The following is a 25,677-nucleotide window of genomic DNA, read 5'->3' on the forward strand; positions in this document are numbered from 1 at the left end:
TGTCTGCAGTTTAATGCTCCATCAGTCAAGACCCCTTCAAGTTTTCGAAAGAAAGGTAACGGCAGTAAATTTTAAGTTGCTCTGTCATTAAGAGCTCAGCAACAATACAGGTAACCCTTTCACAAGTTGTTCCTATTCCCAAGCAGAAGTTTAAGGCCCTCATCTCCCTCATGCTACAGCAGCGCAACAGTTCAGTGCCCTGCCGTGGGTCTCACCGAAGCCCCACAACAGGGGCTTTTCTCTGGCCTTCTTTTTTAAAAATTCTACTGCAAAAACAGAACAAGCCTGCATTTTAAGCCAGATCTTCTCCCTTATTTGGTTCAAAATAAGGGAGCATAACTGAGAAGGCAAGAATGAGTGGGGGCGAAAAAAAGAGAAAGGAGTCAGGAATAACTTAGGCTGGCATTGCTGCCAAACGTTCTGGCATGCAGCCGCTGCCGGAGGCGAAACATTTTGGCTTTTATGCCCCTTTATAAATATAATTAGCTTAAGCAACAATGACAAAAAAAATTACCTCCAAACTAAAAGAGGCAGAAGACGGTGCTGGCAGTGCTTACCAGTGAGATGACTCTGCCACTACAGGGTAAGGTCCCTTTCTCTTGAGGGATGCAGCAATTGCATCCCCTTTTGTTATGTTCCTTACACATCCTTTGCTCAGCCTCTTGGGCATGTGGGGAACTGTGACAGATGAGCCACACCAAAAAAAAAAAAAAACAAAACTGCACAGTCTTCAACATTTACTCTACAGAGAAATTTAATTAGGAATTTGTGGATAAGACTATTTAAGTCATTTTGATATTAAGCTTGCTTTATTCCCTCAGTGCAGAGTTACTAGGTTTTCTACTACATCCTACTCACGACCTGGGGTGAAGAAAAGCATGAGGGAGTACACACACACACACACACACACACAAAAACCACTGAAGCCCCTGCAAGGAATTTAAAGTAAAAGAAGTTTTCTGAACTGATTGCTTTTGATTTTTACATGCCAAGGGGCAGAAAGACTATAAAGAGGGCAGCAGGTTTGATGGCTTGTATGAACGGGCCAAAAAATTGGAGGGAGGAAGCAGAGGAGAGAATTTCAAGAGCTCAACCATTTCTTTTCAAAGGCTATACAAAAATGGAGAATAATAATCATAATAAGAAAGAATTCTTCCTTACCTAACAACTGCACAGTATGTGACATTCACCAATTAATTCACTAAAAAGTCACTGTAAGTGAGGAGAGGACACAAGAATGCTTATTTTCACAAATATAAAGGTAGACCTCAATATTTAAAGATTAATTATGCTCACACACACACACAAAAAAACAAAATGCAGGAAGCCTGCAAAGGCTGCTCAAGGGTATTTAAAAACAAAGAAGTCTATACATTTGAAAAACAGCAATACTGGTCTTGATTTTGATGTAAAATAACATCCTAAAAGTCATATACCTTAACCAAAGAAACAGAGATGTTTTGAATATTTAAAATGTCTCATCTCCCAAGTTCTTGTCATGCTTTAGAGTTGCAATGAGTTACAGAAAAAACAGATAGCTTTAAGCAGCTATTAAAAATAAAAAATATTTCTCTGAATTACTCAGGCTTTGTCTTCATTTCACTAGTTTCTGTCTCCATGGAATTGTCCAGGATGAACAAGACCCGATTTTTTAAATGTACAATGCAAGTAAAAATAAATCTGCCAGAAGTGAATTCTGGGTTTCAGATTTGTTCCCATACCCATGGGGGGGGGAACACAGGATCCCGATGCAGTAGATGTAATGCATACTGATCACAGAGCAGAGCAAGAAAAAGTAGGGCACATAATAAATGCACATGAAAGACGTTCATAACTTCAGGAATCCTGGTGGTATAGTTCCCTCTACAAAGAGCAAAACATGCTCCAAGTATCTGGAGGCAGACTGCATATGCTGCCGCCCTGACCATAAATTCCTGATTTGCAGAACAAATTACAACTTTCCCATCTTTTCTGTTCTGGGTTCAAGGGGGTATAGGAGGCATGTTGCCACAACTAGGCTACATCTTTTCCCTAACATCAGTATTATGTCATCTCATTATGTAGATATAGACTGTATGCAATTATTTTAAGTCCAACATTTTATCTCTTTACTTAAAAACAGGAAAAATAAACCTAATTAAAAATTTAAAATGTGATTACAATACACCTCTATTAAGGTGTAAGTTTACCACTCTGTTAACATTACTTAAATCACTGTGCATCTACTACATAGCTTTAAAAAGTCAAAGATTAAATCCAAAGAATTACTGGTTGATTCACTGGAAATGCAGTTTAGACTGCTTTGGCTGCATCTGCAGCAAAAACAATTTAGCCTTCAGTTTAGCTTAATAAAAGTATCTTATTTATTCAAACAATAAGAAAACGATTGGGAGCTGAATAATACCTGCTTTCCTCTCTCAGTCTTTGAATAATGTCTACAACCATGAAAGGACAAGATGACAGAAAAAAGCAAGTTTAAAAAAAAGAAAATCACTAACTAAAAGAGATGCATCTCTTTATCTGTTGTTAAAAAAAAAAAGTCTCCAGAAAAACATACATTCAGTACAAACACTGTTGTTTGTTTACACTTTAATTTAAATAAGTTATTACACACTTCTAATTGAAGCTCAGTTGTCATCCCAAAAGCACTTGACATAAATTACAAACAAAAGAGAATCTACCACATGACCATTTAATATATTCCTAACATGATTAAAAAAACGCAATTTGAATGGAGCACTTATATATTTTAGTAATAACGTAGCATAAGTAAGTGTTACACTTCCCTCATCAGCAAACAAAACCTGGCTCAGCATAATGGCTATTTTGCTACATAAGTCTCCACAAGAACTAAACCTTCTTTAGTCAAGTAGATAAAAAACAAAAAATAATTAATTTTACTTCCATATTTCTTGCTTTATAATTTAAATCATGATGCACAAAGGCAACTTCAAAACAAACCACTCTCACAAAGAGAGAGGAGAGAGTCTTACAAAATGAAACTTCTTCACTACAGCTTCAATAAACTCAAGCCTCTGGAAGTAAAAGGGAGCTGGGCTTGGACCTTAAAACAGCAACTAAGGACTGAAGCAGTTAGTCACAGAGGCTAACAGCAGCTAATACCTTCGTAACTACTTAACCATCGTTGAATTTGCTACAACGACACTTTAGTTTAAGTTCTTAGACTTTAACCGAGGTCAGACACTTCAACACAGAGCTCAGCGATATTCCCAAAATTACAGGTTTTACTATTAGCACAGAATGAGTTTTCAGACAATTTTCTGTAAGATTTACGCTAAATATGGGGAAAGGGTGACAGGAGGGAGTCAACAGAACCAGTCAGCTTTGCCGTAGGTCTTATCTTACTTCAGCGGCAGCAGGGAGATAGGGATAATGAGATCTAGGAACTGGGGAACAGCAACAGGGACAGTCTGATACCGAAGAGCTGAACTCTTGAAACAAGGCCCACTCCTCTGAGCTGTAAACCTCAGAGACTACCCATACAGAAATCAGAAGCAAAGAATTAAATGGATGTAGATTTAAAGAATTAGAATTGACATCAAAATCAAGAGGGGAACTGTAACATGAGGACCTCTAAATACTGTTACCACACAGACAGCACATGCCCAGTTATCACATCCCAAAAGTAACACCATGTGTGTATTTCCATTAATAAAATATATATATACATATATATACACACACACTCAGAGAAATAATTGTGTACAGGCCTTGAGGGATTCCAGAATGACAGTTCTTTGGAGTGTGATCCTAAGCACAAACGAGGAAAGGGTCCACAGTGCTGTGCCATTACGATATTGTGTCGATTTTCCTCAAGATTAATATAAAACTAAAAAAATTCAAGTTCAGATCAATAATAAAAGTTTACCATACACTAAAATACACCCGAATAGCAACACACTGGGTAAATCCCATAAAACATTTTCCACCAGCAAGTGCTGACTTACTAAGTCAGAGGAAAAAAAAGTTTTCAAACTGTCTGTATCCTGCAACCCCACAGTCACTGCCAACCTGTGGAAAAAAAAAAAAAATCCATGCCCCTCCTTTTTCTTTGTGCAGAGCTTTAAAAGATAATGGCCCTGCTGATGCTAAGCACATGATTCAGCAACACAAAGCATCAGGAAGCGATATGAGTTCCAAGCAGTTCACAACCCCTTCTTCCATCGGCAGCTACGCTTTCCCACACCATTGGCCTCAATCTGCTGTCAGCTCAGTTGAAACTGAAACAGCTGTTTCTGGGATCAGACTGTGAAGGGAATTCAAGAATAATATGGATTTTTTTGCAAAAAAATCCTCTCACCTTAATCCTCTCTCTCCCTCGATGCAACGTCCTGCACAACCCTCTTAGGAGCCCACGTTGTGATCTGCAATGAGCGGCCTAGAGCAACGCTGTTTAATGCTGCTAAGTGCTGAACACACCACCACTCAGGATTCAAAACCTTGTATCTATTTAATTATGTAAGAGAAGGGCAAGTTCTTCTTTCCAAACATGAGAGTGCTATTAATTTGTATTTCCCAACCTTAAAGGTAATTTAGACATTTTTTAAACATCTCTGAAGAAAAAACATTTGTTAATGACAAATGCTTCTCTTCAGCATTTGTCAGTTGTTCTCTGGGCACTTGGTAATTGCTGAGCATCAGAAGTGAAAATGTAGCATTCACACAGTAGGGGTGCTTGGTTTGGCTTTGGTCTCCAACATGAATTGGGCCTGCAACTTTATAAAAAATGACTCAGATAAAAAACAAGAGAAATAAATGCAACTTTGAACTTACTGTCTCAAAAGTCTAAGTAGTAAGCAAAACTTGGAGCAGGATAGTGGGAAGTTCTGCAAGATGCAGTGTTGCCCCACTCCAGGTCAGGAGGAATTCACAGATTTTATATACATTCAAAGACAGAGGAGCAGAGTAACAAGCAGCTTGAAGGCTACTGCACTTGCTTCAGATCCACATTCACCGTTTCTCTTCTTTTGAATGAAAGGGCTCAAGCCTACAAGGCTTCTGGTTTGCCTCAGAGAGAGGGCCTCAAGAGTCACTTTGCTCAGACTGATATATCTTTGGTTAACCAATGCTTGCAAAGTGGGAGTGGATAGTTGGGGATGGTGGGAATCTTTCGGTAAAATAAAGCTATCCCTAATTGTCTCCAGTACAAGGATGCTCAGTGTATTGCGTGACAGGTTAAAAGCATGACATCTAGGTCTAAATAGAAAAAGGTTTATTTTAGTTCCCCATGCTGCAGCAACGATAATAGTAGGGCACTAATATTTCGGGGATAAGTGCCTTTAAATACCCAGTGCGTGGAAACATCTTGTTAACATGTTATTATTTATAAATAAAGAACTTCTGAAAGATAGCCTTATCAAATGCATTTCCTATTTCTAGCTTGGAAGAAGCTAGTGACTTTATATTCCCAGTGCACTTTCAAGTAAAAGAAGGCTAGTATAACATACAGAACATAAAATGTGGGGGGGGGGAAAAGTCAAGCCAAGTGCAACAATCAAGTGTACCTTCAGAATCACCTCCACGTACAGTTTTAGGCATATTACTTCAGCTCAGACACACCAATGGCCAGCACCGACCCCTGTATACTGCTTTAATTGGGACTGAGAGAAAACTGCCAACCAGCTCTGCACCTCAAAAATCAGACTTCAGGTCACCCCACTGTCCATTCCTCCCACACCATATACCTCAGCGGGTAGCGTTATCTCAGTGGGCTAATTCCCAACAAACTAAGACAAACTCTAAATGGAGGTAGAAGTCCTGAGCAAGTGACGTTCACAGATCCTCAGTGTATGAAACCAGAGCTGCTTTCCAGAGTAACAGCATGCCCTTCATTCATATGGAGTCCATTTAGGAGAATCTGCAACAGAAACTGAGTGCAGTTTACGCTCTCATCTCTAGTGCAAGACATGGCTGTAATGATGCGTCAGTGACTCTAAACCACTTACACGAATGCAAAAATAACATTCTTTAAAAATACATGACATGAAAATATGGATGTGCCAGGATTTATAAGGGGATCCTAAAAATTTGCTGCAGCCATAAGTTTTTTCCCAGTAAACTGTCTAGACAGTCCATTAAGTCTGAACAAGCAATGCTGGACAACAACGCTTCTTTAAGTGTAACACCAGTCGTCCAAAGTACAAACCATTTGATGAAAGACTGCTGCCACAACGCATCTCTACTAAGAACCAAAACCACCTCTGCTGGAAAGGTTTTTCTGAAGTCTGTGAGGGGTTGAGTTACCCTTTAAATACTTCATTACCGATATCTTTTTCACTGAATGGGCAACTTGGCCATCCTCTAGAAAATCACAGTTTCTCTTCTCACTCATTTTGCTTACAAATCAAAGACAGCAGACAGGCAGCAAAGCAGGACAGCACAATAAAAGCTAGACAACTAAATCTTTCCATTCCTTTAAATTTACATATTGCCTTCTTGCATCAACAACAACTTAACATGCTTTCGGTGGTAATGTGCTTGCACTGGTAAGATCTGTCCCCTCAGGTCCCTGAGCCTACTGGCAGAGTTGTAGGAGTGAAGCATTACCCACAGAAGAGGAAGATAAGAGTTAGGGAACACCTAAGGCAATGGACCTATGCAAGTCCCCTGCACATGGGGACCAGATGGGGAGCATCTCAGGGCGCTGGGGGAGCTGGTCTTTGCAAGGCTGCTTCTATCATCTCTGCAAGGTCATGGCGATTGTGGGAGGTTCTCAATGACTGCAAAAAGGCAAAGATCACACCTATCTGCAAGGAGAAGGGCCAAAGAACTAACAGCCAGTCCGCCTAACGTCGGTCCCTAGAAAGGTTATGGAGCAAACCCTCCTGGAAGTCATTTCCAAGCAAATGAAGACAGGAAGGTGACTGGGAACAGCCAGCGTGGATTTATCAAGAGCAAACTGTGCCTGAACAACCCGACTGCCCTCTATTATGAGATGTTTGGCATTGAGGACGAGGAGAGAACAGTGGAGTCTATTTATCTTGACTTTGGCAAGGCCGTTGACACAGTTCTCTACGATATCCTTACTAGTGAGAAATTGACTGGATAAGCTGACAACAAAGAGGGTGGAAAATTGGCTGGATCATTAGGCTAAAAGAATTGTAACCAGCAGAAAAACATGTAACTAGTGGCCTGTAACTAGTGGCAGCCCATAGGGATCAATATTAGGGTCAATACTCTACACGCTTCGTTAACAACCTGGATGATGTGACAGAGCACACGTTCACTAAGTTCACAAATGATACCAACCTGTTGGGGTGGGGTGGAGGGATAGTGATAAACGGAGGGACAGCACTGCTATTCTGAGGGATCTCATTCTGGAGAAGCGGGCAGAAGAGAACATTATGCCAAGTTCAACTAAGGCACAGCGGCACACCTGGGATGGAATACCTCATGCCAGAGTAGGGGTGTGGGGGCCTGACCGTTTAGGGAGCAGCTTTGCAGGAAAGGGAGGGAGGGAGGAGCCTGGCAGAGAAGCTGAACGTGAGTCAGCAGTGTGCCCTTGTGGCAAAGGCAGCCAACTGCATACCGGACTGTGTGTTTTAGCAAAAAAAAAGTGGTCAGCAGGTGGAGGGAAGAGATCATTCCTCTCTATTCAACCCCTATGAGACTGCATGTAGAGTACTGTGTCCAGTTTGGGGTTCCTCAGTACAAGAAAGACATTGACTTACTAAAGTGAGCCCAGCAGAGGGCCACCAAGATGATTACGGGGCTGGAGTACAGGGTACACATGAAGGGTTTGAGAACGGGGTGTTCTTAACCTTAGCAGAGAAGGCTGAGGCTTCCTGCTGCCTACAGCTATCTAACAGGAGAGCACAGAGAAGATGGAGCCTGGCTCTTCTGGAAGGTGCCTGGATAGGTGCAGGACAGGAGGCAACAGACATGAGTTGAAATAATGGAAATTTCAATTAGATAAAAGGAAAATTTTATCACTATGAGGATGGTCAGGCACTGGGCACAGGTGCCCAGAGGGTTGTGGAGTCTCCATTTTTTGAGATATTCAAAACTTGCCTGGACAAGGCCCTGTCCAATTAGATGAGGTTGCTCAGGCTTCCAGTAGGGAGCTGGAGGACCCCAGAGACCCCTTCCAACCTAAATTATTCTGTGATCCTGTTTAAAGCACAAATCTGAACATTCTGATCCAGACTTGACCAGCCACGCAAAGGTAGGTGACAAGTTCAGGAAGCAGGCAATGGGAAAAAGCTTTTCACATCTCTGTACCAAACCGAATTAATACCTTTGCTACATCCATTCCCTAATCTCCAGGATGGACACACAACTGAACATTTAGATGTTCCCTCTCCGAGGTTATTAGTGTAACTAAGCATTCTGGTTCCCACCACAAAGGAAGAGGTTTTCCAAAACCTCTATTTACCCACTATTTCTACAGTTATCAACCACAGTCCTGAAAACAAGATCAGCTTCTCAGTTCCTCCCAGGTTCCAGTTCAGTGGCTGAAGCAGACAGATTTTGAAACCCACCAGCACCCTCATGTGGCTAGATGTTGCCATAAGCATTTCTCCTGTTAAAATACACACAGCTCAAGCAAAATAGGCACTTCATTCACATATTTAATTTCCCATCACACCATCAATTAGAAGTTGTACTTGTGCCAGAAGAAATATTTCTCCCACAACACAGTTCTTTTGACAAAACCTGTTAAAGGCATTTTCTTTTCCGCAAGACTACATCTGCATGACAAACTCCACAAGTATTGCCAAAGAGCTAGAAAGAGGCACAAGTAGTCAGAGCAGCTAAGATCCCTGTGCAGTAGAGTCCAAAAACGCACTGCAGGACAACCTCATCTCTTATGATACTGCCAGTCCAAGCGGGAGATCCACCTTCACCATTTCTTTCCCTTCTCCCAGAGTTAATGGCCAATTTTCCCTCAATTTAAGGTAAAATTCTAATTTCCTGGAAGTACATTGGGATTTCTTTTTTTTCCCCAGAGGCTGAGAGAAAAACAGCCCTGCTCCCCCTTCCCAACTCCCCTGACCACTGCAGTGTGCGCTTCATGCTGCATGGCAAAGGAAAGACCTCCCCACTGTTCAAGCCTCACCTCCTCTACCCTCAGCTCATCTGACTTGCATCCAACACTCTGCCTCCCTCCGTCCCCATCCAGTCACCTTTCCTTAAACTCCTTCTCCTTGCAGGAGGTAGGCTTTCAGAATGAGCACTTGACATGCTACATACAATCTGGATTTTTTTTTTTGTTTTTAAACAGTACGAACAGAAGCACTGTAAGCTATGATAAAAGTAAATAAAAAGAGCAGCCTACTTTCAATTTCATGTTGAAGATGTTCAAAAGCAAGTAGCAAGACTGGTGCAAAAGGATGGGTTGGAAGGCTCATAACTCAAGTCTGAACATATTGCTCGGTCACCAAGTAAGGCCTTACTGAAAGAATTCTGATACCGTAGAAAATTTACAGGTCTCTAGCTGTCTGTTTTCCTTACTGCCTGCAAGCTGCAGACATAAAGAGCACTAAACAAGAATTTTTAAATGTGCAAGCCAAAAATATAGCAGCATCCTCAGAGCTCCCTGCCTTGGTTAACACATGTAAGACCTCTTTCTCAACTCCCTGCCATTGGTATACAGAGTATGCATCCTCTCCATACCTTAAACAGGAGCCAGAAGAATTAACATGCGGGATATAAAGCTTTACAAAGCTAATGCTGCAGAATCAGGGGTCAGCAGGGGTATTCTCCATCACCCAATATAGCCAATATATATCCCACTTTGAAATGGAGAAGTGAGTAAAAGGAAGAAAAGGATTTACTGACTATACTAACAAACTGTATGTGGTAGCTGTTCTATAATAAAACATCTGCAGAACTGTATTCACAATCATACAATAACTTAGATCGGAAGAGCTCTCTGGAGCATATATAGTCCAGTCTCCTGCTCAAAGCTAATCTCAGTTAAAATTTAAATGCTGAGAGCATTTCGCTTTACCAAGGAAGTGGTACTTTGGACTTTCCAGATCAAGAACAGGTAGATTTTTAAACTATGAGGATGAACCTGTTTGACTACAAGTTATTAAGCGCATTACGATAACAAATAAGCAAAATGTTATTGTCCATATTATGCATGAGATAAGAATGACCCGTTCGATGCTTCAGGCTTTGAAGGTTTCAGTTTAAGAACCAAAAGACACAGTGTGGGTTGGTAACTCCAGTTTTTCAAGCCCTTTGAAAAGCTTTTCATAAAGTCCCTTCCAATACAGCCATCAAAGCCTAGGGACACCACACACACTCAATGTAAGATATTTCATTTGATGTATCAAATGGCACGATGGAATCTGTGCGGGTAAAAACCAAACCACCACTATATACCCATTCCTACACACAAAATCAATAAAGGAAAGAAGAGTTACCCTCAAGAGAACATTTTTCATTGACAAACACTCCATCTCTGATCTCTCAGTTCAAGCCTCAAGGAAAACTTTTTTTTTTTTTTCCCTACGAAGATGTCAAAACACAAACCTAGAAATGAAATTTATAATTAATGCTTATCAAAAGTTATTGACACTCTAGCACTGTTGGTTTTACTGCACGTTAAAAACACTCCTTTGAATGCAACTTACCCATCCAGATTCTGTGGAGGGTGATTATCTGATTCTCTGTCCCAGAGAAGGACAAGGATCTGACTCGTAGCAAATGTTCTTTTACTTAGCTAGTCTAACTGATAAACTATAAACAAGTTAAATTTGGAAAAGTAGCTTCCAAACTGAATGAAGCTTGAAGTGCACTGCTTCTGTTTCAGACCAGCACAAGAGCTCGTATGGCTGAGCCCCCACCCAACCCCCCACCCCAATTAGTCTCATAAAAGTTATTACCTCTCAGCCTACCAATCTTGGTCTGGTTTTAAGAGAAGATAACAGGAACCCTTCAGAAATCACTGCGCACACCAAAATACTGGAAATAGGATTAAGTGCTACTATCCAAATGAGAGCCCTCCCCTCTTTGAATTATGCCCTCTCCAAAGAGAAAAACCAAACAACAGAATAGGTCAGCAGTCAAAACAGCTGTTTACCTGGCTCATACACGACATTCTGCTTTCAGGTGGTAGGACCAATAAAAAAAAATCATCATGAATTGTGCTGACTAACATTATTATAAGACTGCAGCTTGGAAAGAACAGCCCGCAGGCTAGCATGAAGTAACAGGGTCATCATAGGTCACACACGCTAGTAAGCAAGACTAACACCTAAGTCCTCGGCATTACTAGGTCTCTGGGAGGAACCAAATGTTTTTGGGCATAAGCCACATTCCATCACCTTACCTTTCTTTAAGGGGAAAACAAGCGAGCCTAAGCAAGGAAAAATTCCTGAATGTCCAAGAACTGACTACTTACTGCAATGCTGGTATTTAATCAGTCTAGACAAATGGCCTTGATGCAGATGTTCGGACACTGATCACAGAAAACGTGAATACTCTGCCTGGCAAACAAACAGTCTAAAGAAGCAGATAAGAAACTAATAGATCACAACTTTAAAAAGCATATATATGCTTTGCTTACACACAGTGCAAATCATGGAACTGACTCCATGAAAGTAACGACCATCATGCCCAGTTCTTCCAGGAATAAGGATGTAACCTGATTCTGGCTTTACTGCAACTACCAAAGTAGTTTAGGAATGGAGCAATATTTCTGAAATTAGCTTTGAAGTTGCCATCTCAAACTTTGCTTATCACTCAACAGTCACAAGTAATGTCAGTCTCTTCCCCTTCTACTGCTGAGCTCCTCCATGGAAAGAAAGAGCTGCTGATCACCTTTACTCTCATGCCATCTCCCCACCTGTGTCTCACATACAAAGCTGCTACAGCTCATGCACTAACAGAGACACCTGCCCACTGGGATCCCTCAGCACAGCACCTGCAAGCCTGTGGGTAGATCTCTCCTTAATCTGCCTCTCTCTCCTTGGTCCCACACATAACTATGTAGTCCAGTCTGGGACCCAGCAATTAGTTGCCTTGAGCATGAGGAAATGAGGGAATTAAAAATAAAAAAAATTGTGCCATAGTCAGGAACATGCCTGCACTTCCCAGCCTGTGGCACGCACAAAGGCATGCAGCATACAGACTGGCCTCACCCAGGGGGGAGGCGGGGTGCGGTGGGGTGGGGTGAGGGAGCCCCACGCATTAAGGAAACAGCAAATTGTCAGAGCAGATCACTGAGATCAGAACAGTTACAGAGAGGTCTGAAGAATCATAAACAAGTATCTGGGTTCCCCTCCTCCCCTTTCCAAAAAGAAAAAGCCTCTCTGCAATATAACTTTTTTTTTTTCCCCTTTTATAACTTGAATAATACTAATTTTACCTGCAAAAGGGTTTACGCTCCTACTGAAGTTTCCAGGAGTTTTTAACAGGATAGAAAAGGTGAGAGTAAAACTTCTCATTCAATACTCAGCCTGAAAAGCTGAAGAAAGAAATGTTGCTTTTATACTAAAAGCAACATTAAATCTTGAAACAGAGTATCTATTGAAAAATCTAACATGGATCCAGAAAACAGACTGACCAAAATCCATTTTCTCAAGAGCTTTTTGAAAGAAAAGTATTTTGGTATTAATTCTGCTATGGTTCAAGGAACGCAAATCACCCATGACAATAAAAACATTCTTTTGTAATGAAACTATTCCCTTTCTTTGTCGGACTCTGTTCTGCCTGCAAAGAAATTGTACAGTTCCTTTAAAGATTTTTTTTCTAACACCACTCTGTTTGGACTGAATTATTTTGAATTGCCTGAATAGTAACTTGGACTTCCAATGTTAGAACCATACCTGGGTAAACAAACTGTTGTTCCAGACCTCTGTTTGTTTCCTCAACCGAGTGACCCAAATTACACGTAAACAGCCAAAGACTCCACAATCTTCAACGTAAGGTTTTACTTATGACAAGTAAAACTGCCCCCTCACCCTCAGAACTTCCATTTCTTACTTTCTTTTGCTTTCAAGTCTCTTCTGAAAAAGATCAAATATTGACGTAGAAAAAGAAGAGGGGAACAACTAGTCCCACCATACACAAAACTGCAACCAAAGTGCAGATGACGCTGGGTGCCATTTCCTCAGCCAGAGTAGACCCGAATCCTTCAACACCTAGAACTCCATTTAAAAAAAGCAACTTTTCAGCATTCTGGTCCCATACAGAGACACCGTTATAGCTCCCTCTCCTTGATCCCCTCCCCCAACAAAAACACTTTAAAATAATCATTCTAACATGGGAACATATAATCCTTGGGAAAAGGGTATTTAAATCCCTTCTTGTCACATGCACTTATGCACGGCCAGCGGCTGGAGCTGCACAGGCAGCAGCTGGAGCAGCTGCAAGCCAGTAACAATTGCTTCTCTGTTATGTATTTAACTGCACAGCAGTTATACCATGATTTCTAATTACATATTTCCCTGCACAAAAGACATACTTTCAATGAAACCAAAGCGCCACCCACATAGCTGGCTAACGGAAACCGTGCCCCTGCTCTGTCTTCAGCTCTGATCAGAAGGGTGAGGCCTAGACAGGGAAGTATTTTACACGTATGCTGTTCACAGAGCACCCACGGATGAATATATAACACTCTCCTCCACATTTGCAGGCTAGAAGCCCCTGCTGCACTCAGACAAATCCAAACACTGAACAGAGGGGGCCAGAGAGCTGATTAAAAAAAGTTTATGTCCTTCATGGCACATACAGGATACAGGTGCTGTTGCAGAGTATGTCAACCCTTGTATTATTAGCCAGCCTGCTGATCCCATGAGTGAAGTTAAGGATATGGACAAAAGAAGAGCTGCAACTGTAAATTATTTACTCAACTGTCAGACTGCCAGCGGAATCATGTAGCAGATGACTCCACCTGCTTAATTCACACTACTGTTTTCTCTTCGTTTTTATGCAGCAACTAACTCTGTGAAGTTACCTACACGGATTTTTCTTGCATTGGCTCACTAAGCAAACAAGTACTTTTAAATACTATTGCAACAGGTAGACGGTGAATCTGCTTTTTTATTAAAATATTTCATTATCGCTGTTTTAAAACATGCTGCTACTTGGACAACTTTTCGTCTGGGCCAAAAGCAAGCAGAGTTCAGGGTTCAGTAGGACAGCAAGTTTTAAAACCAACTTCAGAGGCAAAAGGAAAACACTTGTGATTTCTACCAGAAGTGTCCTCCGATGTGTTTAAATATTTACTTGGAAAACTGAACCAACAGTATTCACTTTGGGACAGACAAATGAGACCATTCAAAATAGCTTCAAAGACACAGTATCTTTGAACTGATGTCTTGAGTTTTGCTACTTCTATCCCAACAATCTCCAACTCTCACAGGGCTCAAAACATATGCAGGAACTTGCGTCTCAGTATAAGAGATGAAGACAATTGTCCACACTTATTCCAAAGCACTTCAGCAAGAAAAGAGGAAAAAAAACACCACTCAGACTCAGCGGTAGCTGTCAAACAGTAAGAGGCATTAGGTAAAACTAGATACTTGCTTTAAGGAAACAAAAGGAATAAAGCAACATTCCTGCAGAACTGGTGCTACTTAATCCTTCTTAATTCTTCCTTTGCCTAGAAAAAGAAAGGAATAATATTATTTCTGCATGAAAACAGGAAGTCTTGCACTCTTGGGCCCACCATACTGTTAACGATCCTTGTTTTACTCAGGTCAGTGGAACCACAGCACGCTCTCCTCCCATCCTTACTCCCTCAGCGCCGACTTCTAGAAAGCCAGTTTTCCAAGTCACGTGCCAAATAAAAGCTTTTTCAGATAACGTGGAATAATAGTGCCATTAAGTGGTTTGCTGGATTACTGACAAAAAACAAACAAACCCCCCCTCCCCCCCACACACTCACGTACAACTAAAAGCAATACGAAGGAGCATAGCTAGAGCTCAGTCCCCATTCAAAGGGGAGGCATCAAATAAATGCCTCAGCATTTATCTATCAAGTTCATCTGAAATTTACTGGTAGAGCACTATGTTTTCAGATTAATTGTTTAACTGTTCTACTGTAAAATAGTTTCCATGGAGAACCAGTCTTCAGTTACAAACACAATATACAGAACATTTACCACATAACTGGAACCAGTCTTCAGTTACAAACACAATATACAGAACATTTACCACATAACTGGAAGGAAAAACAAAGCAATATAATGACCTCCAAAGCCTAGAAACATTGAAAAACATTTTTACACCACTGAACTAAGTAAGGTAAAGGAAGAATCCAATTTACAACTCCATCAAAACTCATTAAAAGACATGGGAATCCCCCATATGAAAGATGGCTGATACTCCCCTTACCAAAACTCTGAGGGAGCTTCCCAGAGCTGTAGGAAAACACAGCACTGAGGGACATTAATTCAGTTAAAACCTCTGTAAAGCAAAGTATGACTTATGCTGTGCTGTAAAGCACTTTTTGTCTCACTCTTCTATCCATCTATATACTTGTGCATGCACATTATACACAAACACCTCAGAACACTCCTAATGCATTTACACCAATAAGATTTATCCTGTTTCAATAGAGAACAGACTTGCCCACTCCAATCGTTAAACCTCTGAGCGCTAGCGTAAGACTGCCCTTTTCCTTTGGAACAGTGATTTGATTCATCCAATTTTGCTAAGCAATTCCAAGTACCGTTTATTAACCAAATGTTTCACACTTGCATCAGTTAGACTAAGAGGCATGGCTTTTTTCAAACAAACCTTAACTTTTCAAGCGCTCAAACTACCAAACAACAGATTTCTTTTAATGAAAAGAAATTATCAAAAATGCGTAAAAGGTCACATTAAGCTACCCATTTCTGTTTAGTTTTAATGACTTGAAGCATTTTGAAATCATCCACTCCACCACAATCAAGAGCACAGATAGCCGCTTTTAGCTCTGACACCGTAAATGAAAGCATTGCTGAATACTACTAAAGGCAGCATGAATGTAGACACATCAAAGGTAGGATTGTTTAAAGTTTACATTCCACCAGTTAGTGTGGCAAGCCAGTGAGAATGACTACAAATTAGAAGAAAAGACAAACAGCAAAATAAAATAGCTTCATGTCAAGTCCGTAAAAAGTACTTTGAAAACAAAAGGAAAAGGTGCTTTGCAAAATACTGGTATCTGACCAGCACATGATAAATATCCCAAAGTGCATGTTTTGCCCCTAATTCAGAAAGATCCAGAAGACGAATCATTAAAAGAGATCCGGGTAACCTTAAAAGGACCTGTCTGGTGGATTCAAGAAAGCACTCAGGTTACTACTACTCTGTGTTTCTCAGAGTTAGCTCCAATTTAATTGATTGCATTTGTTAACAAATATAAAAGTAGAGATTCTCCTTTTGAATACGAGTAGTTTACTTTACCCTATACTTCTTCAATTGACCCTGATTTGAAAATTTCAGCGAACAATTCTGAATCCAAAATAATCAGTATCAATGTGAGATTCTGCATCATTTCAATTAAAATCAGTCTAAAAGTTGACTTGGGTCAAACTGGGACAATTTCTGTGTCTGTAGTTGGTGTTACTCCCCTCATTCTATGACTTGACAGAAATTGTCCTTCCCAGCTATCGAGAGTTAAAAATAGGTGCAATCTAGCTTTGCATTAATACTTCCACCTCTTCTTTGGCAAATTAACATAGATTCCAACTCTCAAATTTAAGATGATTGAAGGCTCTCACCATAAAGTGTTACTAACCTCCAAACAACAATTCTGAGGCTGCTCTAATGGAAGAGAGGAACAAGCCAGAACAATTCACAAGGACGTAGGCGTTTTGCTGAACATCAAGCATCAGTGTCAAATTCTTATCTAGGGTTCTGAACAATGAAAGATACTCCTCTATTTTTCTTAGTTTCCTCTAGAGTCAGAGCAGGAAGAGGAAGAATACGGGTCAGAAGAAATGGATCCTGGTATCAGATATTTTACTTCTATTGCTTGGGGAAGAAAAAAGAAAGATGCCACTGAGACAAACAACGGAGTGAATTCAACTATTTTCGGCAAAAAATGGTTTCTGAAACAGAGCTGAAAGCATCTTTTCCTCTATGAGGATTAAAAACGGGGAGGGGGAAATTAAAACCATGCACCAGGTTTTAGTACGTCAAGAAAAGGCAGTGCAAACATTCGCTACAGAAATGATCATGCAATCATTTCTGACAACGGTTACAAAAAGTAGCAAAGCATGAAATATGTAGCTGAGACAACAACTTCATGCATAGTGGGTTTGTATGGTACGTACCCAGATAAGATCTCTTGGGAGGTGCTTTGATTTCTTCATCCTTACTATCTGCAGCTACACAAAAAAAAGAAGTTGAGACAAAAAGGAAGGGAAGACAAAATAGGCTTCTATGATTTAATGCAATAGTGGGTCTTTTAGTGCAAGTTTAGTCAGTTAGTGTATTTTGCTAACAAAAAAGTAAAAGCCAAAACAAAACATGCCAGAAATTTTAGTTTCCATGCTTTCTACAAGGCTCCCACCCCAAGATGAAAGGGTTGAGGAGTAGGAAGTCCCAGAGCAATCTCAATGTACAACCCAATAGCAGTTTATCTAGTGAGAGAAAATAAAGACTTGAAAACAATGAAACATGTAGCCCTCTTCACATCAGTTTAACTCTTATTGTACATACTTTCCATCATCAGCGAAAACCCAAGCTGTTACCTCAGCAACACTGAAGAAACTGTCCAGAAAGAAATAGGCACTTATACTCAGATAACATAACATAGTTGCCTTGTTTCTTGTGGAAAACGCTGTTCTATAATAGTTTCAGAAGGCCTCAGCTTAAGCCAATCGTATTAAGAGGGACAAACAGAGCAGACCACATCTGCAATCATTCCGTATGCTAAAACGTTTCACTCCAGTCTTCCTCTGCAACAGTGCTTTGCAGCTCAAAAACAGAGCTCTTCCAAGAGACTAGAATGCTATAAAAAGATACAAGTTATAAAACAAGTTAAGCCAACAATCAGCTGTAAGGAAGACAAAACTGGATGAAAGATCAGAGGAAATCATCTTGATGTAACAACAGCAGAGCCCAATCTTTACTTGGGGAGCCTAGGCTGTACCATAAAAGAGAAGACAGAGCCCTTTTCTGAAAAAAGTGATCATTGGTTTTCAGGATAGTTCATACATTCAGGGTGCTTGACGTCTCTCAGCATGCCTTGAGCATAACTGAAATTGACTCTTTGCTGGAGAGCAGGGAAAACTCATTTAGGGGAAGGAAGGGAAGACTGTTCACAGAGCGTCTCTGCAAGTATATGAGAGACTGCCCTGGCCAGATAACATTTTCAAGAAGGACCACTTGTTTTCAGTTGTGACCAGTTGTGTATTTGTGAGCACCTGTCTTCAGCATCCTGAAAAGGCCCTGAATCCTGAGTCAAGACATGAGGCATGCAGAAATTCAGATTTTGCTTTTCAAGATTTGACACTCCAGCACAGTAGCACCATCCCCTCTCAGAAATAATGCACTGCTTTGAATGAAGACAACTTTAACAAAAGAAAATACCACTGAACTCTGAGCATTTCTGTACTGAGCCAACAAGCAGCATAAAGCTGCTGCACAGACATCAATTTAAAAATTGGCAATGAATAAGGAGAGCTATTGTTACCACAACAATGGTGCCAGGAAATTTACAAGTAAATCAGTCAAGATAAAATCAAAATGGTGTTAAATACAAGATAAAAGTACATGAGAAATTTTTCATGCCTGTTGACTTTATCTAAGGACACCTTCACATTAACACTAGCTTTCATAAGATTCCTATGCAGGAGAGAAAACTATCCTATCATTTAAAGAGTTAAAAGGAAAAGGTTTTGGTTTTTTTTTTTTTTAATTCAGTTAAAAACATGGTATACAGTCCAAGTTTAACAAAAAAATAAAACAGCTGGACATTTAAGAGGACTTACTTCAATCAGTAAATATAAATGAAGGATAAGTTCATGTATCCGGAACAAAAAGACAGAGAAGGCAGCGGCAGTACGAGACGGCCCTGCTACTTTTAACTTACTTGCACTTTGCAAGACTAAGGGAGGGAAAAAAGCAAAAACCCCCTTATGGAAAAGTAACTCAGAAAACAAAAGAAGAAAGGAGTTTGCCTAATAAGCTCTCCATAAAGAAGCTACCAGAGGTAATCAAACATCATCTGAAAAGTCTCCAGGGAAACTGAATTTTTCAAGCTATGACACTTACTCTATAAATGAAAGTGCAAGCACTTCTATTCAATGGCTTTATGCCTATATTCTAAACTGCAACTAATATGTATTTTAACCTAGTGACCCCACAAAACAGACTAGAGAACAAGCTTGTCAGGATTAGGAGAGACTGCTCCTTAATGCTTTAAAATTTTTAAGTAGATCCTTTTGGAACTAGTTATGATTTAAGGGACTTAAGTTGTCTGGGGGAATAATAAAAACAAGAAAAAACAGCTAATTCCCACATAATTCAGAACACACTGGTAAACATACACTAATGTGACTAGGGAGGAAAATAAGGCATCTACTAGTAATGGAAGAAAACAGATTAAAATCAACTTCAGTTTCTAAATATTTTGGATTATTTTGCATGAACATTCAGAGGGAGGATGGAAATGACAGAAGGGAAAGAGTTAAACTGAAGATCAGCCATGTGAGCAATTATAAATTATATTATAATACAGAAATTGCACACCCAGGATTCTGCAAGACTCCTCAAAAACACTGCCTTCAAGCCTAGCTTCTCATTGCCCAGATGAGCTATGAGGAAAGAAAGAAAGTACAGAGAGATCGATCAGCTTGCCTAGGACACCATAAAACTTAACAGATAAGATTAGGAGCAGGATCAGAAACCCAAATCTCTTCACTTCTACTGATCTTCTGCTTTAAATACAAACTTATCTTTCCACCTCACTTGAATGAAGTGTTGTATGCATTGAAAGGTTTATTCTGAACCATCACATTATAGCTGGCAGAGAGTCAATATCCTCAGTGCTCATGCTTTCTCCAGTCTGAAGATACTCGGAAAAAAACACTTAATCACTCACTAAAAATCAATCACGCATAAGAAGAAACTTTTAAGCTGTACTGTGCCATTCTCCAGATTTGCAGAAGGAGGCAAACCTTTGGCTGAAAACAAGTAATTAAGGTCCACAAACAGGTAAAATTAGCCTCTCTAAATAATTAAACACATGACAGGCTGAGTTTCAAGAAAAAGGGTCAAATGACAATACAACTTGGAGGAGCTTCTAGTATGTGGTAAAGAAAAGACTGATCATCTTTTAGGAGGCTGCATATCTGTCAGGGAGAGTTGTTTAAAGAGGAACATGTACCAAGCTGAACAGCCTCCCTTTCTGTCCAAAGGTTACTGAAGGAGCCTAGAGCAGAGGGTGTGTAACCTGCGCTTCAGAAAAGGCGAAGAGAGAAACCTTTCTGCCTGTTTCACTGAACACCAGCAAGGAGGGCAAAGGAGGCAGAAAGTATACAATGGCCCCTCCTAAAAGCTTCTTGTTTTTAAACCTCTGTCAAAATCTCTCTGAAAGGAGTTTTCAAGTCAGTCATCCTCCCAGACTAACAACCCTTGTGGACAAAGCAGCTTGTGATAGTAAGAGAGGGGGAAAACTATCTGGGTGCAGTATTGGCAGTTGCAGTGCACCTCTTCTTCCACATGAAGTCACTTACTTGAACAGCTTCGCAACCCACTGTGCAGTGAGTAGGGACCAAAGTGGCTTCCTTAGCTGTTAAATAAATTACCCTACTGCACAAGACGGTATCGGCTGCCTGTAATGACGGCTGCAGATATCTGGAACTGGATCAGACCGTCAGTTATTAGAGAGTGAGGGAAGAGAAGAGACGGAGAGAATGAGTTAGATATCCATATTGGCCAAACAACTGACAAAAAGCTGATAGTATTGCTTTGGTTCTTGATCATAATAAGCTGCAAAATAAAGTGTTGTAAGTCAAAGTCAATACACAGAAACACAAAACCTACCCCTCTCACATTTCCTTTTGGGAAAAATAAAAAACAATCAGTTTACCCAAAGCAAGAATATTTTATTAAATAAAGAATACTCTGGCTCCAACTGAAATTATCCATGCCTAAAAATGAGACAAACAAAAACAAACAAACAAAAATGTGAAAATCCCTGTAAACCTCTCACACACACACACACACACACACACAAAAGGAAACCGTACACAAAAAGATACAACTTTTCAACTATGGTATGACAGCACCTCCTGTTTGGACAGCCAATAATTAGCAAATAGGAAATACATTCTCTGCATATGAAAGATACACTGCTGGCCACTGCAAAATAAGATTACAGATAACAGCATCTGTTCAGGGTTCATCTCCCACCTAAGAACTTGGTAGAAAGTAAGTACAGCTGAAGAAAATGACTTCTTATTCAAGGCAATATCTTAAAAAAATCCAGGCTAGCACAATGGCATGACAGCTAGTTCTGTATCCTAGAGCATGGTGTGAAATATTAAGGAGAACTCTGATTTCCAGACTGAACCAAGACCCATTAAAAATAAAATTACAGCTTTAAATATTCATCTGGGTGAAAGTGGTTTCAAATAAGAAGTTCAGGAAGAACTACACTGGATCATCAAGAAAGGAGGCGGGGTGGGTTGCAATCCAGATAGAACTTCAGTCCAAAACATAATGCAACATGCTTTTAAAAACATTCATTCTGCAACAGCTAGCTCCTGTCACTAACCTGCGAAAGAGCGGCGTTTTATGTTTAGCTCGTTGGACACACGTACTTCAGTGCACAGTTTCAGCATCAGTAACATAGTAATAATCATGATAATGCTTTGCCACAAAAGAGGGGATTCAAAACGCCTTCCAAACCTAAAAAAAAGCAAAAGAAAAATATAAAACATCTCAAAGATGACAAATAACTCAGTTATTTTCATTCTTTGATCCTATCTAAGCATATGACAAATACAATCCTAAATCACCCTTACAGTAACAGGCGTGAAAGGCCAAAGAAGATAAAACCACTAGCTATATTTTACACATACATACGGTAGCTCAGAGTCACAATCCCCTTGCAGGTGTAATAAGGTTCTTGGATAAAACATCCCTATGGACTGATGCTAGAAATTCTGAAAGCACAAGCTTAAGAGTCTGCTGCTCAGACTAACAGCAGATCTATTATTTTGAAAGAAGAGGCAGCACAAACACAGCAGAATTATGCTGCACTAACACCAGTTACACTGTCCATTTATACACCCCATAGATTTCACAGGGACTTCTGTGCAAAACTTGACTCTCTTGATCAAATTGTTAAAGTGAAGCCACTAAAAAGCAGTAGCATTTGCCCTATAAAAATATTCACAGCTATTAGCTTGCTAGGTTTAATACAATATGTTTCTATTACACAAAAAGAAGAAAAAAAAAAAGTAAGCCTTTTGCCTTACCTGCCTCCAGACATTCCAATTAAGAGGCTGGGTCTGCAGAACACACCAACTAAGTCATCAGTTTGTGTCTTAGCTGGACCACGGTTGGGGGAGGAGGCGAAGTACAAGGATGTGATAACTGAACATACAGACTTTGCCCTCTCGTTTCCCAAAATTGAATTCCTGCTTGCTCACAGATGATGTTTGGCAGAGGTTGCTGAGCTCTCCTGCATGCAATGCAGAGAGATGACCTTGGATTGTCGCCAGTCCTTACCGAAGGGCTTGCTCTTGTGTGATTGCACTAAGTTCTGCTGTAGGAAAATGAGCTCCTTCAGTGAAGACTGGCTACTCGCCAAGGTCCTCTTCCTGCATTGCTTGTTGAAAGCTCAGTAATCCCTACCAGACACCCTCATTTAGTGAATTAACGATAGGGGATGGAAGCTTTTCATATGCAGCTCTCATAGCATATGAGATTTAAGACAGGAAGGCTGCAGACACATCATTATGAGCTTCTCCTCTTTGCTCAGGGTTGCCCGGTTTTATGTCTTGAAGACAGAGATGCTGAGGATGGGATTTGGTGAAAGCACACTGCTATGTTCCCCAGCTCCTTCAGCCTGCACCATGTGGCTCACAGGCCTTCTGAAATCCCTCACACACTAGTCACTAAAGCCATTCTCTGAGCACATCGTGCTGCTGCATGACCCACCTCAGCTACACAGGCAGGACAAACCAACTGGCCTATTCTTGAGCGTTCCTGTTTTACCACACTGTGGCAGAAGCCATTAGACTATCTCCAGCTGTTTTCCCATACTTTGGGATTATCTCATGAAGAACACCCCATACTCAAAAGGGCAAGATATGACTTCCTATGCTTGGGTTACTTTCGTGGCAGAGCCCTGTGGCAGTAAGAAACCAACTACGCTTGCATCAGGCTATCATACAATATGAGCGCTAAGCAAGGACTGCCTTTCCACTACAATCATTTCTGCAGAGAGATTTTTTTCTTCTTATGAGGCACATCATAAGGGAAAGTAAAAAGCCTGAAAAGTCCTCGACTAGTTTCTTTGGAAATTTTTCTGTACAGAGCAGCCAAGTAGCCCACACCAATGGTAGCGGCCAGCTATTTCCTGCCTAACGGCACACAGCTAAGGCAAACTACAACAAGGTCTTGAACCTCTGCACCACTACCAAAGCCACCAGTAGCTACTGGAAGAATAACTAGTTCCTCCTTCCCTCTCTCATGTACGGATTTGTGGTGGCCCACATCATTATAGATGTTGTCATAACAAATTTGGAAGATGCTATGGGGAAGAAAAGAAAGTACTCAACCGATGCATGTAATTGCATGCAGAGACAACTCCAGATAACACTGTTACTGTAATTCAAAAAAAAAAAAAAGCAGGGGAGAAGTCAGACTTGACCAGTGCCCTGTGTCCACGATCCCAAAGCTCATTCAGCCCACCCTGCTGACCCTGGCCAAGTTCCCTTGAACCACTGGAATTTGCTACTGTTATTTTTGTCTCTTATTCAGGGAACGGAGGGTGGGGGGAAGGGGAAAAACTTAAGTCAGATTTATAGAACAGTTAAAATTGTCTACAGTAGGCTTAGGAAAATCATCTCCAATTACAAATGCATTTGCATGTAAAAATATAATAATGCACGTAAGAGGGGCTGAGATAGTAGCACAGTAAGCCAGAAACTATTAAGATGGGAAATCCAGCCCAGATTGCTGCTAGTTAGTTTCTTCTTGTTGATGAGATTATTGGCCTGTTCAGTTGTGGGTGCCTCACAAAAGTATGGGTTGCAGCATAAACATCCACCCACTGCAAACACACGTACATAAGGCCACCTGTTGGCAAATTAGAAGCATTCACCATCAGCACAGGCTTATCTCACATGAGACTGAAAGTATTATTACAGACTCCCAGATCTTCAATCCTTTAACAATTAAAAACACACACGCACAGGAGAGGTCAACTGGAAATGGGAAGATTCTTAGGGACTTCAAACAATGCAGAAAACCTGTAGATTTCTACAGGCTTCAGTGCACAGAAAATAACAGGTACAGGACAAGACACACTCACACGAAACATTATCTCCCCAAACAGCAATCCCCAAAACAAATCTCACAGATAATGCAACCCTCTAACCTAGGTCACACATACAGGAAACCACACAGCTGCAACAGAGACCAACAAGGAGAACAACCAGAACAAGGCCTACTCCACACTGCTTGCAGGACTGACCAGAAACACCGGCGTGGAGGACCACTGCTGGGTTCTTGATTTAAAAGTAAAGCCAGAACACTCATTTTGCTCAGGATCATGGGAACAAATAACACTCTAGGTTGCTTACTCTACTCCACCCTGACGTTAGGGTCTGCCAAGGCCACAACACTAACCAGACTTGAGCTAGCAGCGCTACAAGATGCAGTCACTGCTGGGAGAGCACGCTGTTGCCATGTTCTGTTTACTCCAGATGCTTACTCCTCCTTTCTGCCCAGCAGACATTATTCATAGTTTTGTCAGAGCAGGAACATGAAGCAGAGCATGAAGCCGGGGTGAGGGGGACATTAAGAGTTGATTTTGGAAGATGAAAGGTCCTTAGGATACTAAAAGGGGCTCATGGAGAGAAGAACATTCAAGTTTTGAGGATAAGGGCATCCCCATCACCAGTCGGCATTTTCACCCCATAACCATGAAGCAAGCCACTGTGACATTCACAGTATTCAGAGACCCCAGACGTCAAAGTTGTTCACAGTTTTCTTAATACTATTTAAAAAAAAGTTTATCCTGTGCTAGTTAAATGTGCAAAACAAAAGGTGGGGGAAAGGGATCTTAATTACGTTAAGGACATTGAAGTACTAACAAAATTTAATGCAAGTTCAAGGTCATGAACACAAGAGAACTGAACATTCAAGGTAAAGCAGAGACTGACTAGCCACATAATTCCATCAGTACACCTCAATTCTGTCGCAATAATCCTGTTATTCCAGTCCTGAGCCTACTCCAAACAGTAAATGCAGATTATGCAAAACAAGCCCAAACTAAAGCAAAGATGAAAGGTTTGCCTATCTCCTTTCCTAAAGGCCTCTGAAAAGATACTGATAATGGCTTAAGCTGTTAGTATGACCAAATCGCCACCGATCATCCTGACCATTTTGTTTCCTTGTATACCCTACTGGTCTCTGGCTCTTGTCCTAAGCTGAGCCCTGTCTGGGGCAGGGCCCCTGCTTTTGTTTTGTGCTGTATAGTGCCTAACACTGCACAGCCTCAGCTCACAAAGGCAGCTGCCAGGAACT

At 40.7% G+C, this 25,677-nt stretch overlaps 1 protein-coding gene across 8 annotated transcripts in view; it reads right to left on the bottom strand.

Moving 5' to 3' along the window:
• The window catches only part of SLC66A2 (solute carrier family 66 member 2), a 67,335-nt gene that overhangs the window by 34,468 nt on the left and 7,190 nt on the right, over window positions 1-25,677 (bottom strand). For 6 of the 8 annotated variants that reach the window (XR_011139021.1, XR_011139019.1, XR_011139020.1 and 3 more), the window contains exons 3-4: window positions 21,692-21,825; window positions 17,241-17,294 (exon numbers count right to left, since the gene is read on the bottom strand). Coding sequence is in view for 4 of the 8 variants with exons in the window: in XM_068931615.1 (XP_068787716.1) it covers window positions 17,241-17,294; window positions 21,692-21,825 (188 nt within the window). In the remaining 4 variants the exon portion in view is untranslated. The remainder of the gene's footprint in view (window positions 1-17,240; window positions 17,295-21,691; window positions 21,826-25,677) is intronic. The other 2 variants (XM_068931618.1, XM_068931617.1) reach the window with 1 other exon arrangement.

This window comes from Struthio camelus, chromosome 2 (genome assembly GCF_040807025.1).
Source record: "Struthio camelus isolate bStrCam1 chromosome 2, bStrCam1.hap1, whole genome shotgun sequence".
NCBI classification, from domain to species: domain Eukaryota; kingdom Metazoa; phylum Chordata; class Aves; order Struthioniformes; family Struthionidae; genus Struthio; species Struthio camelus.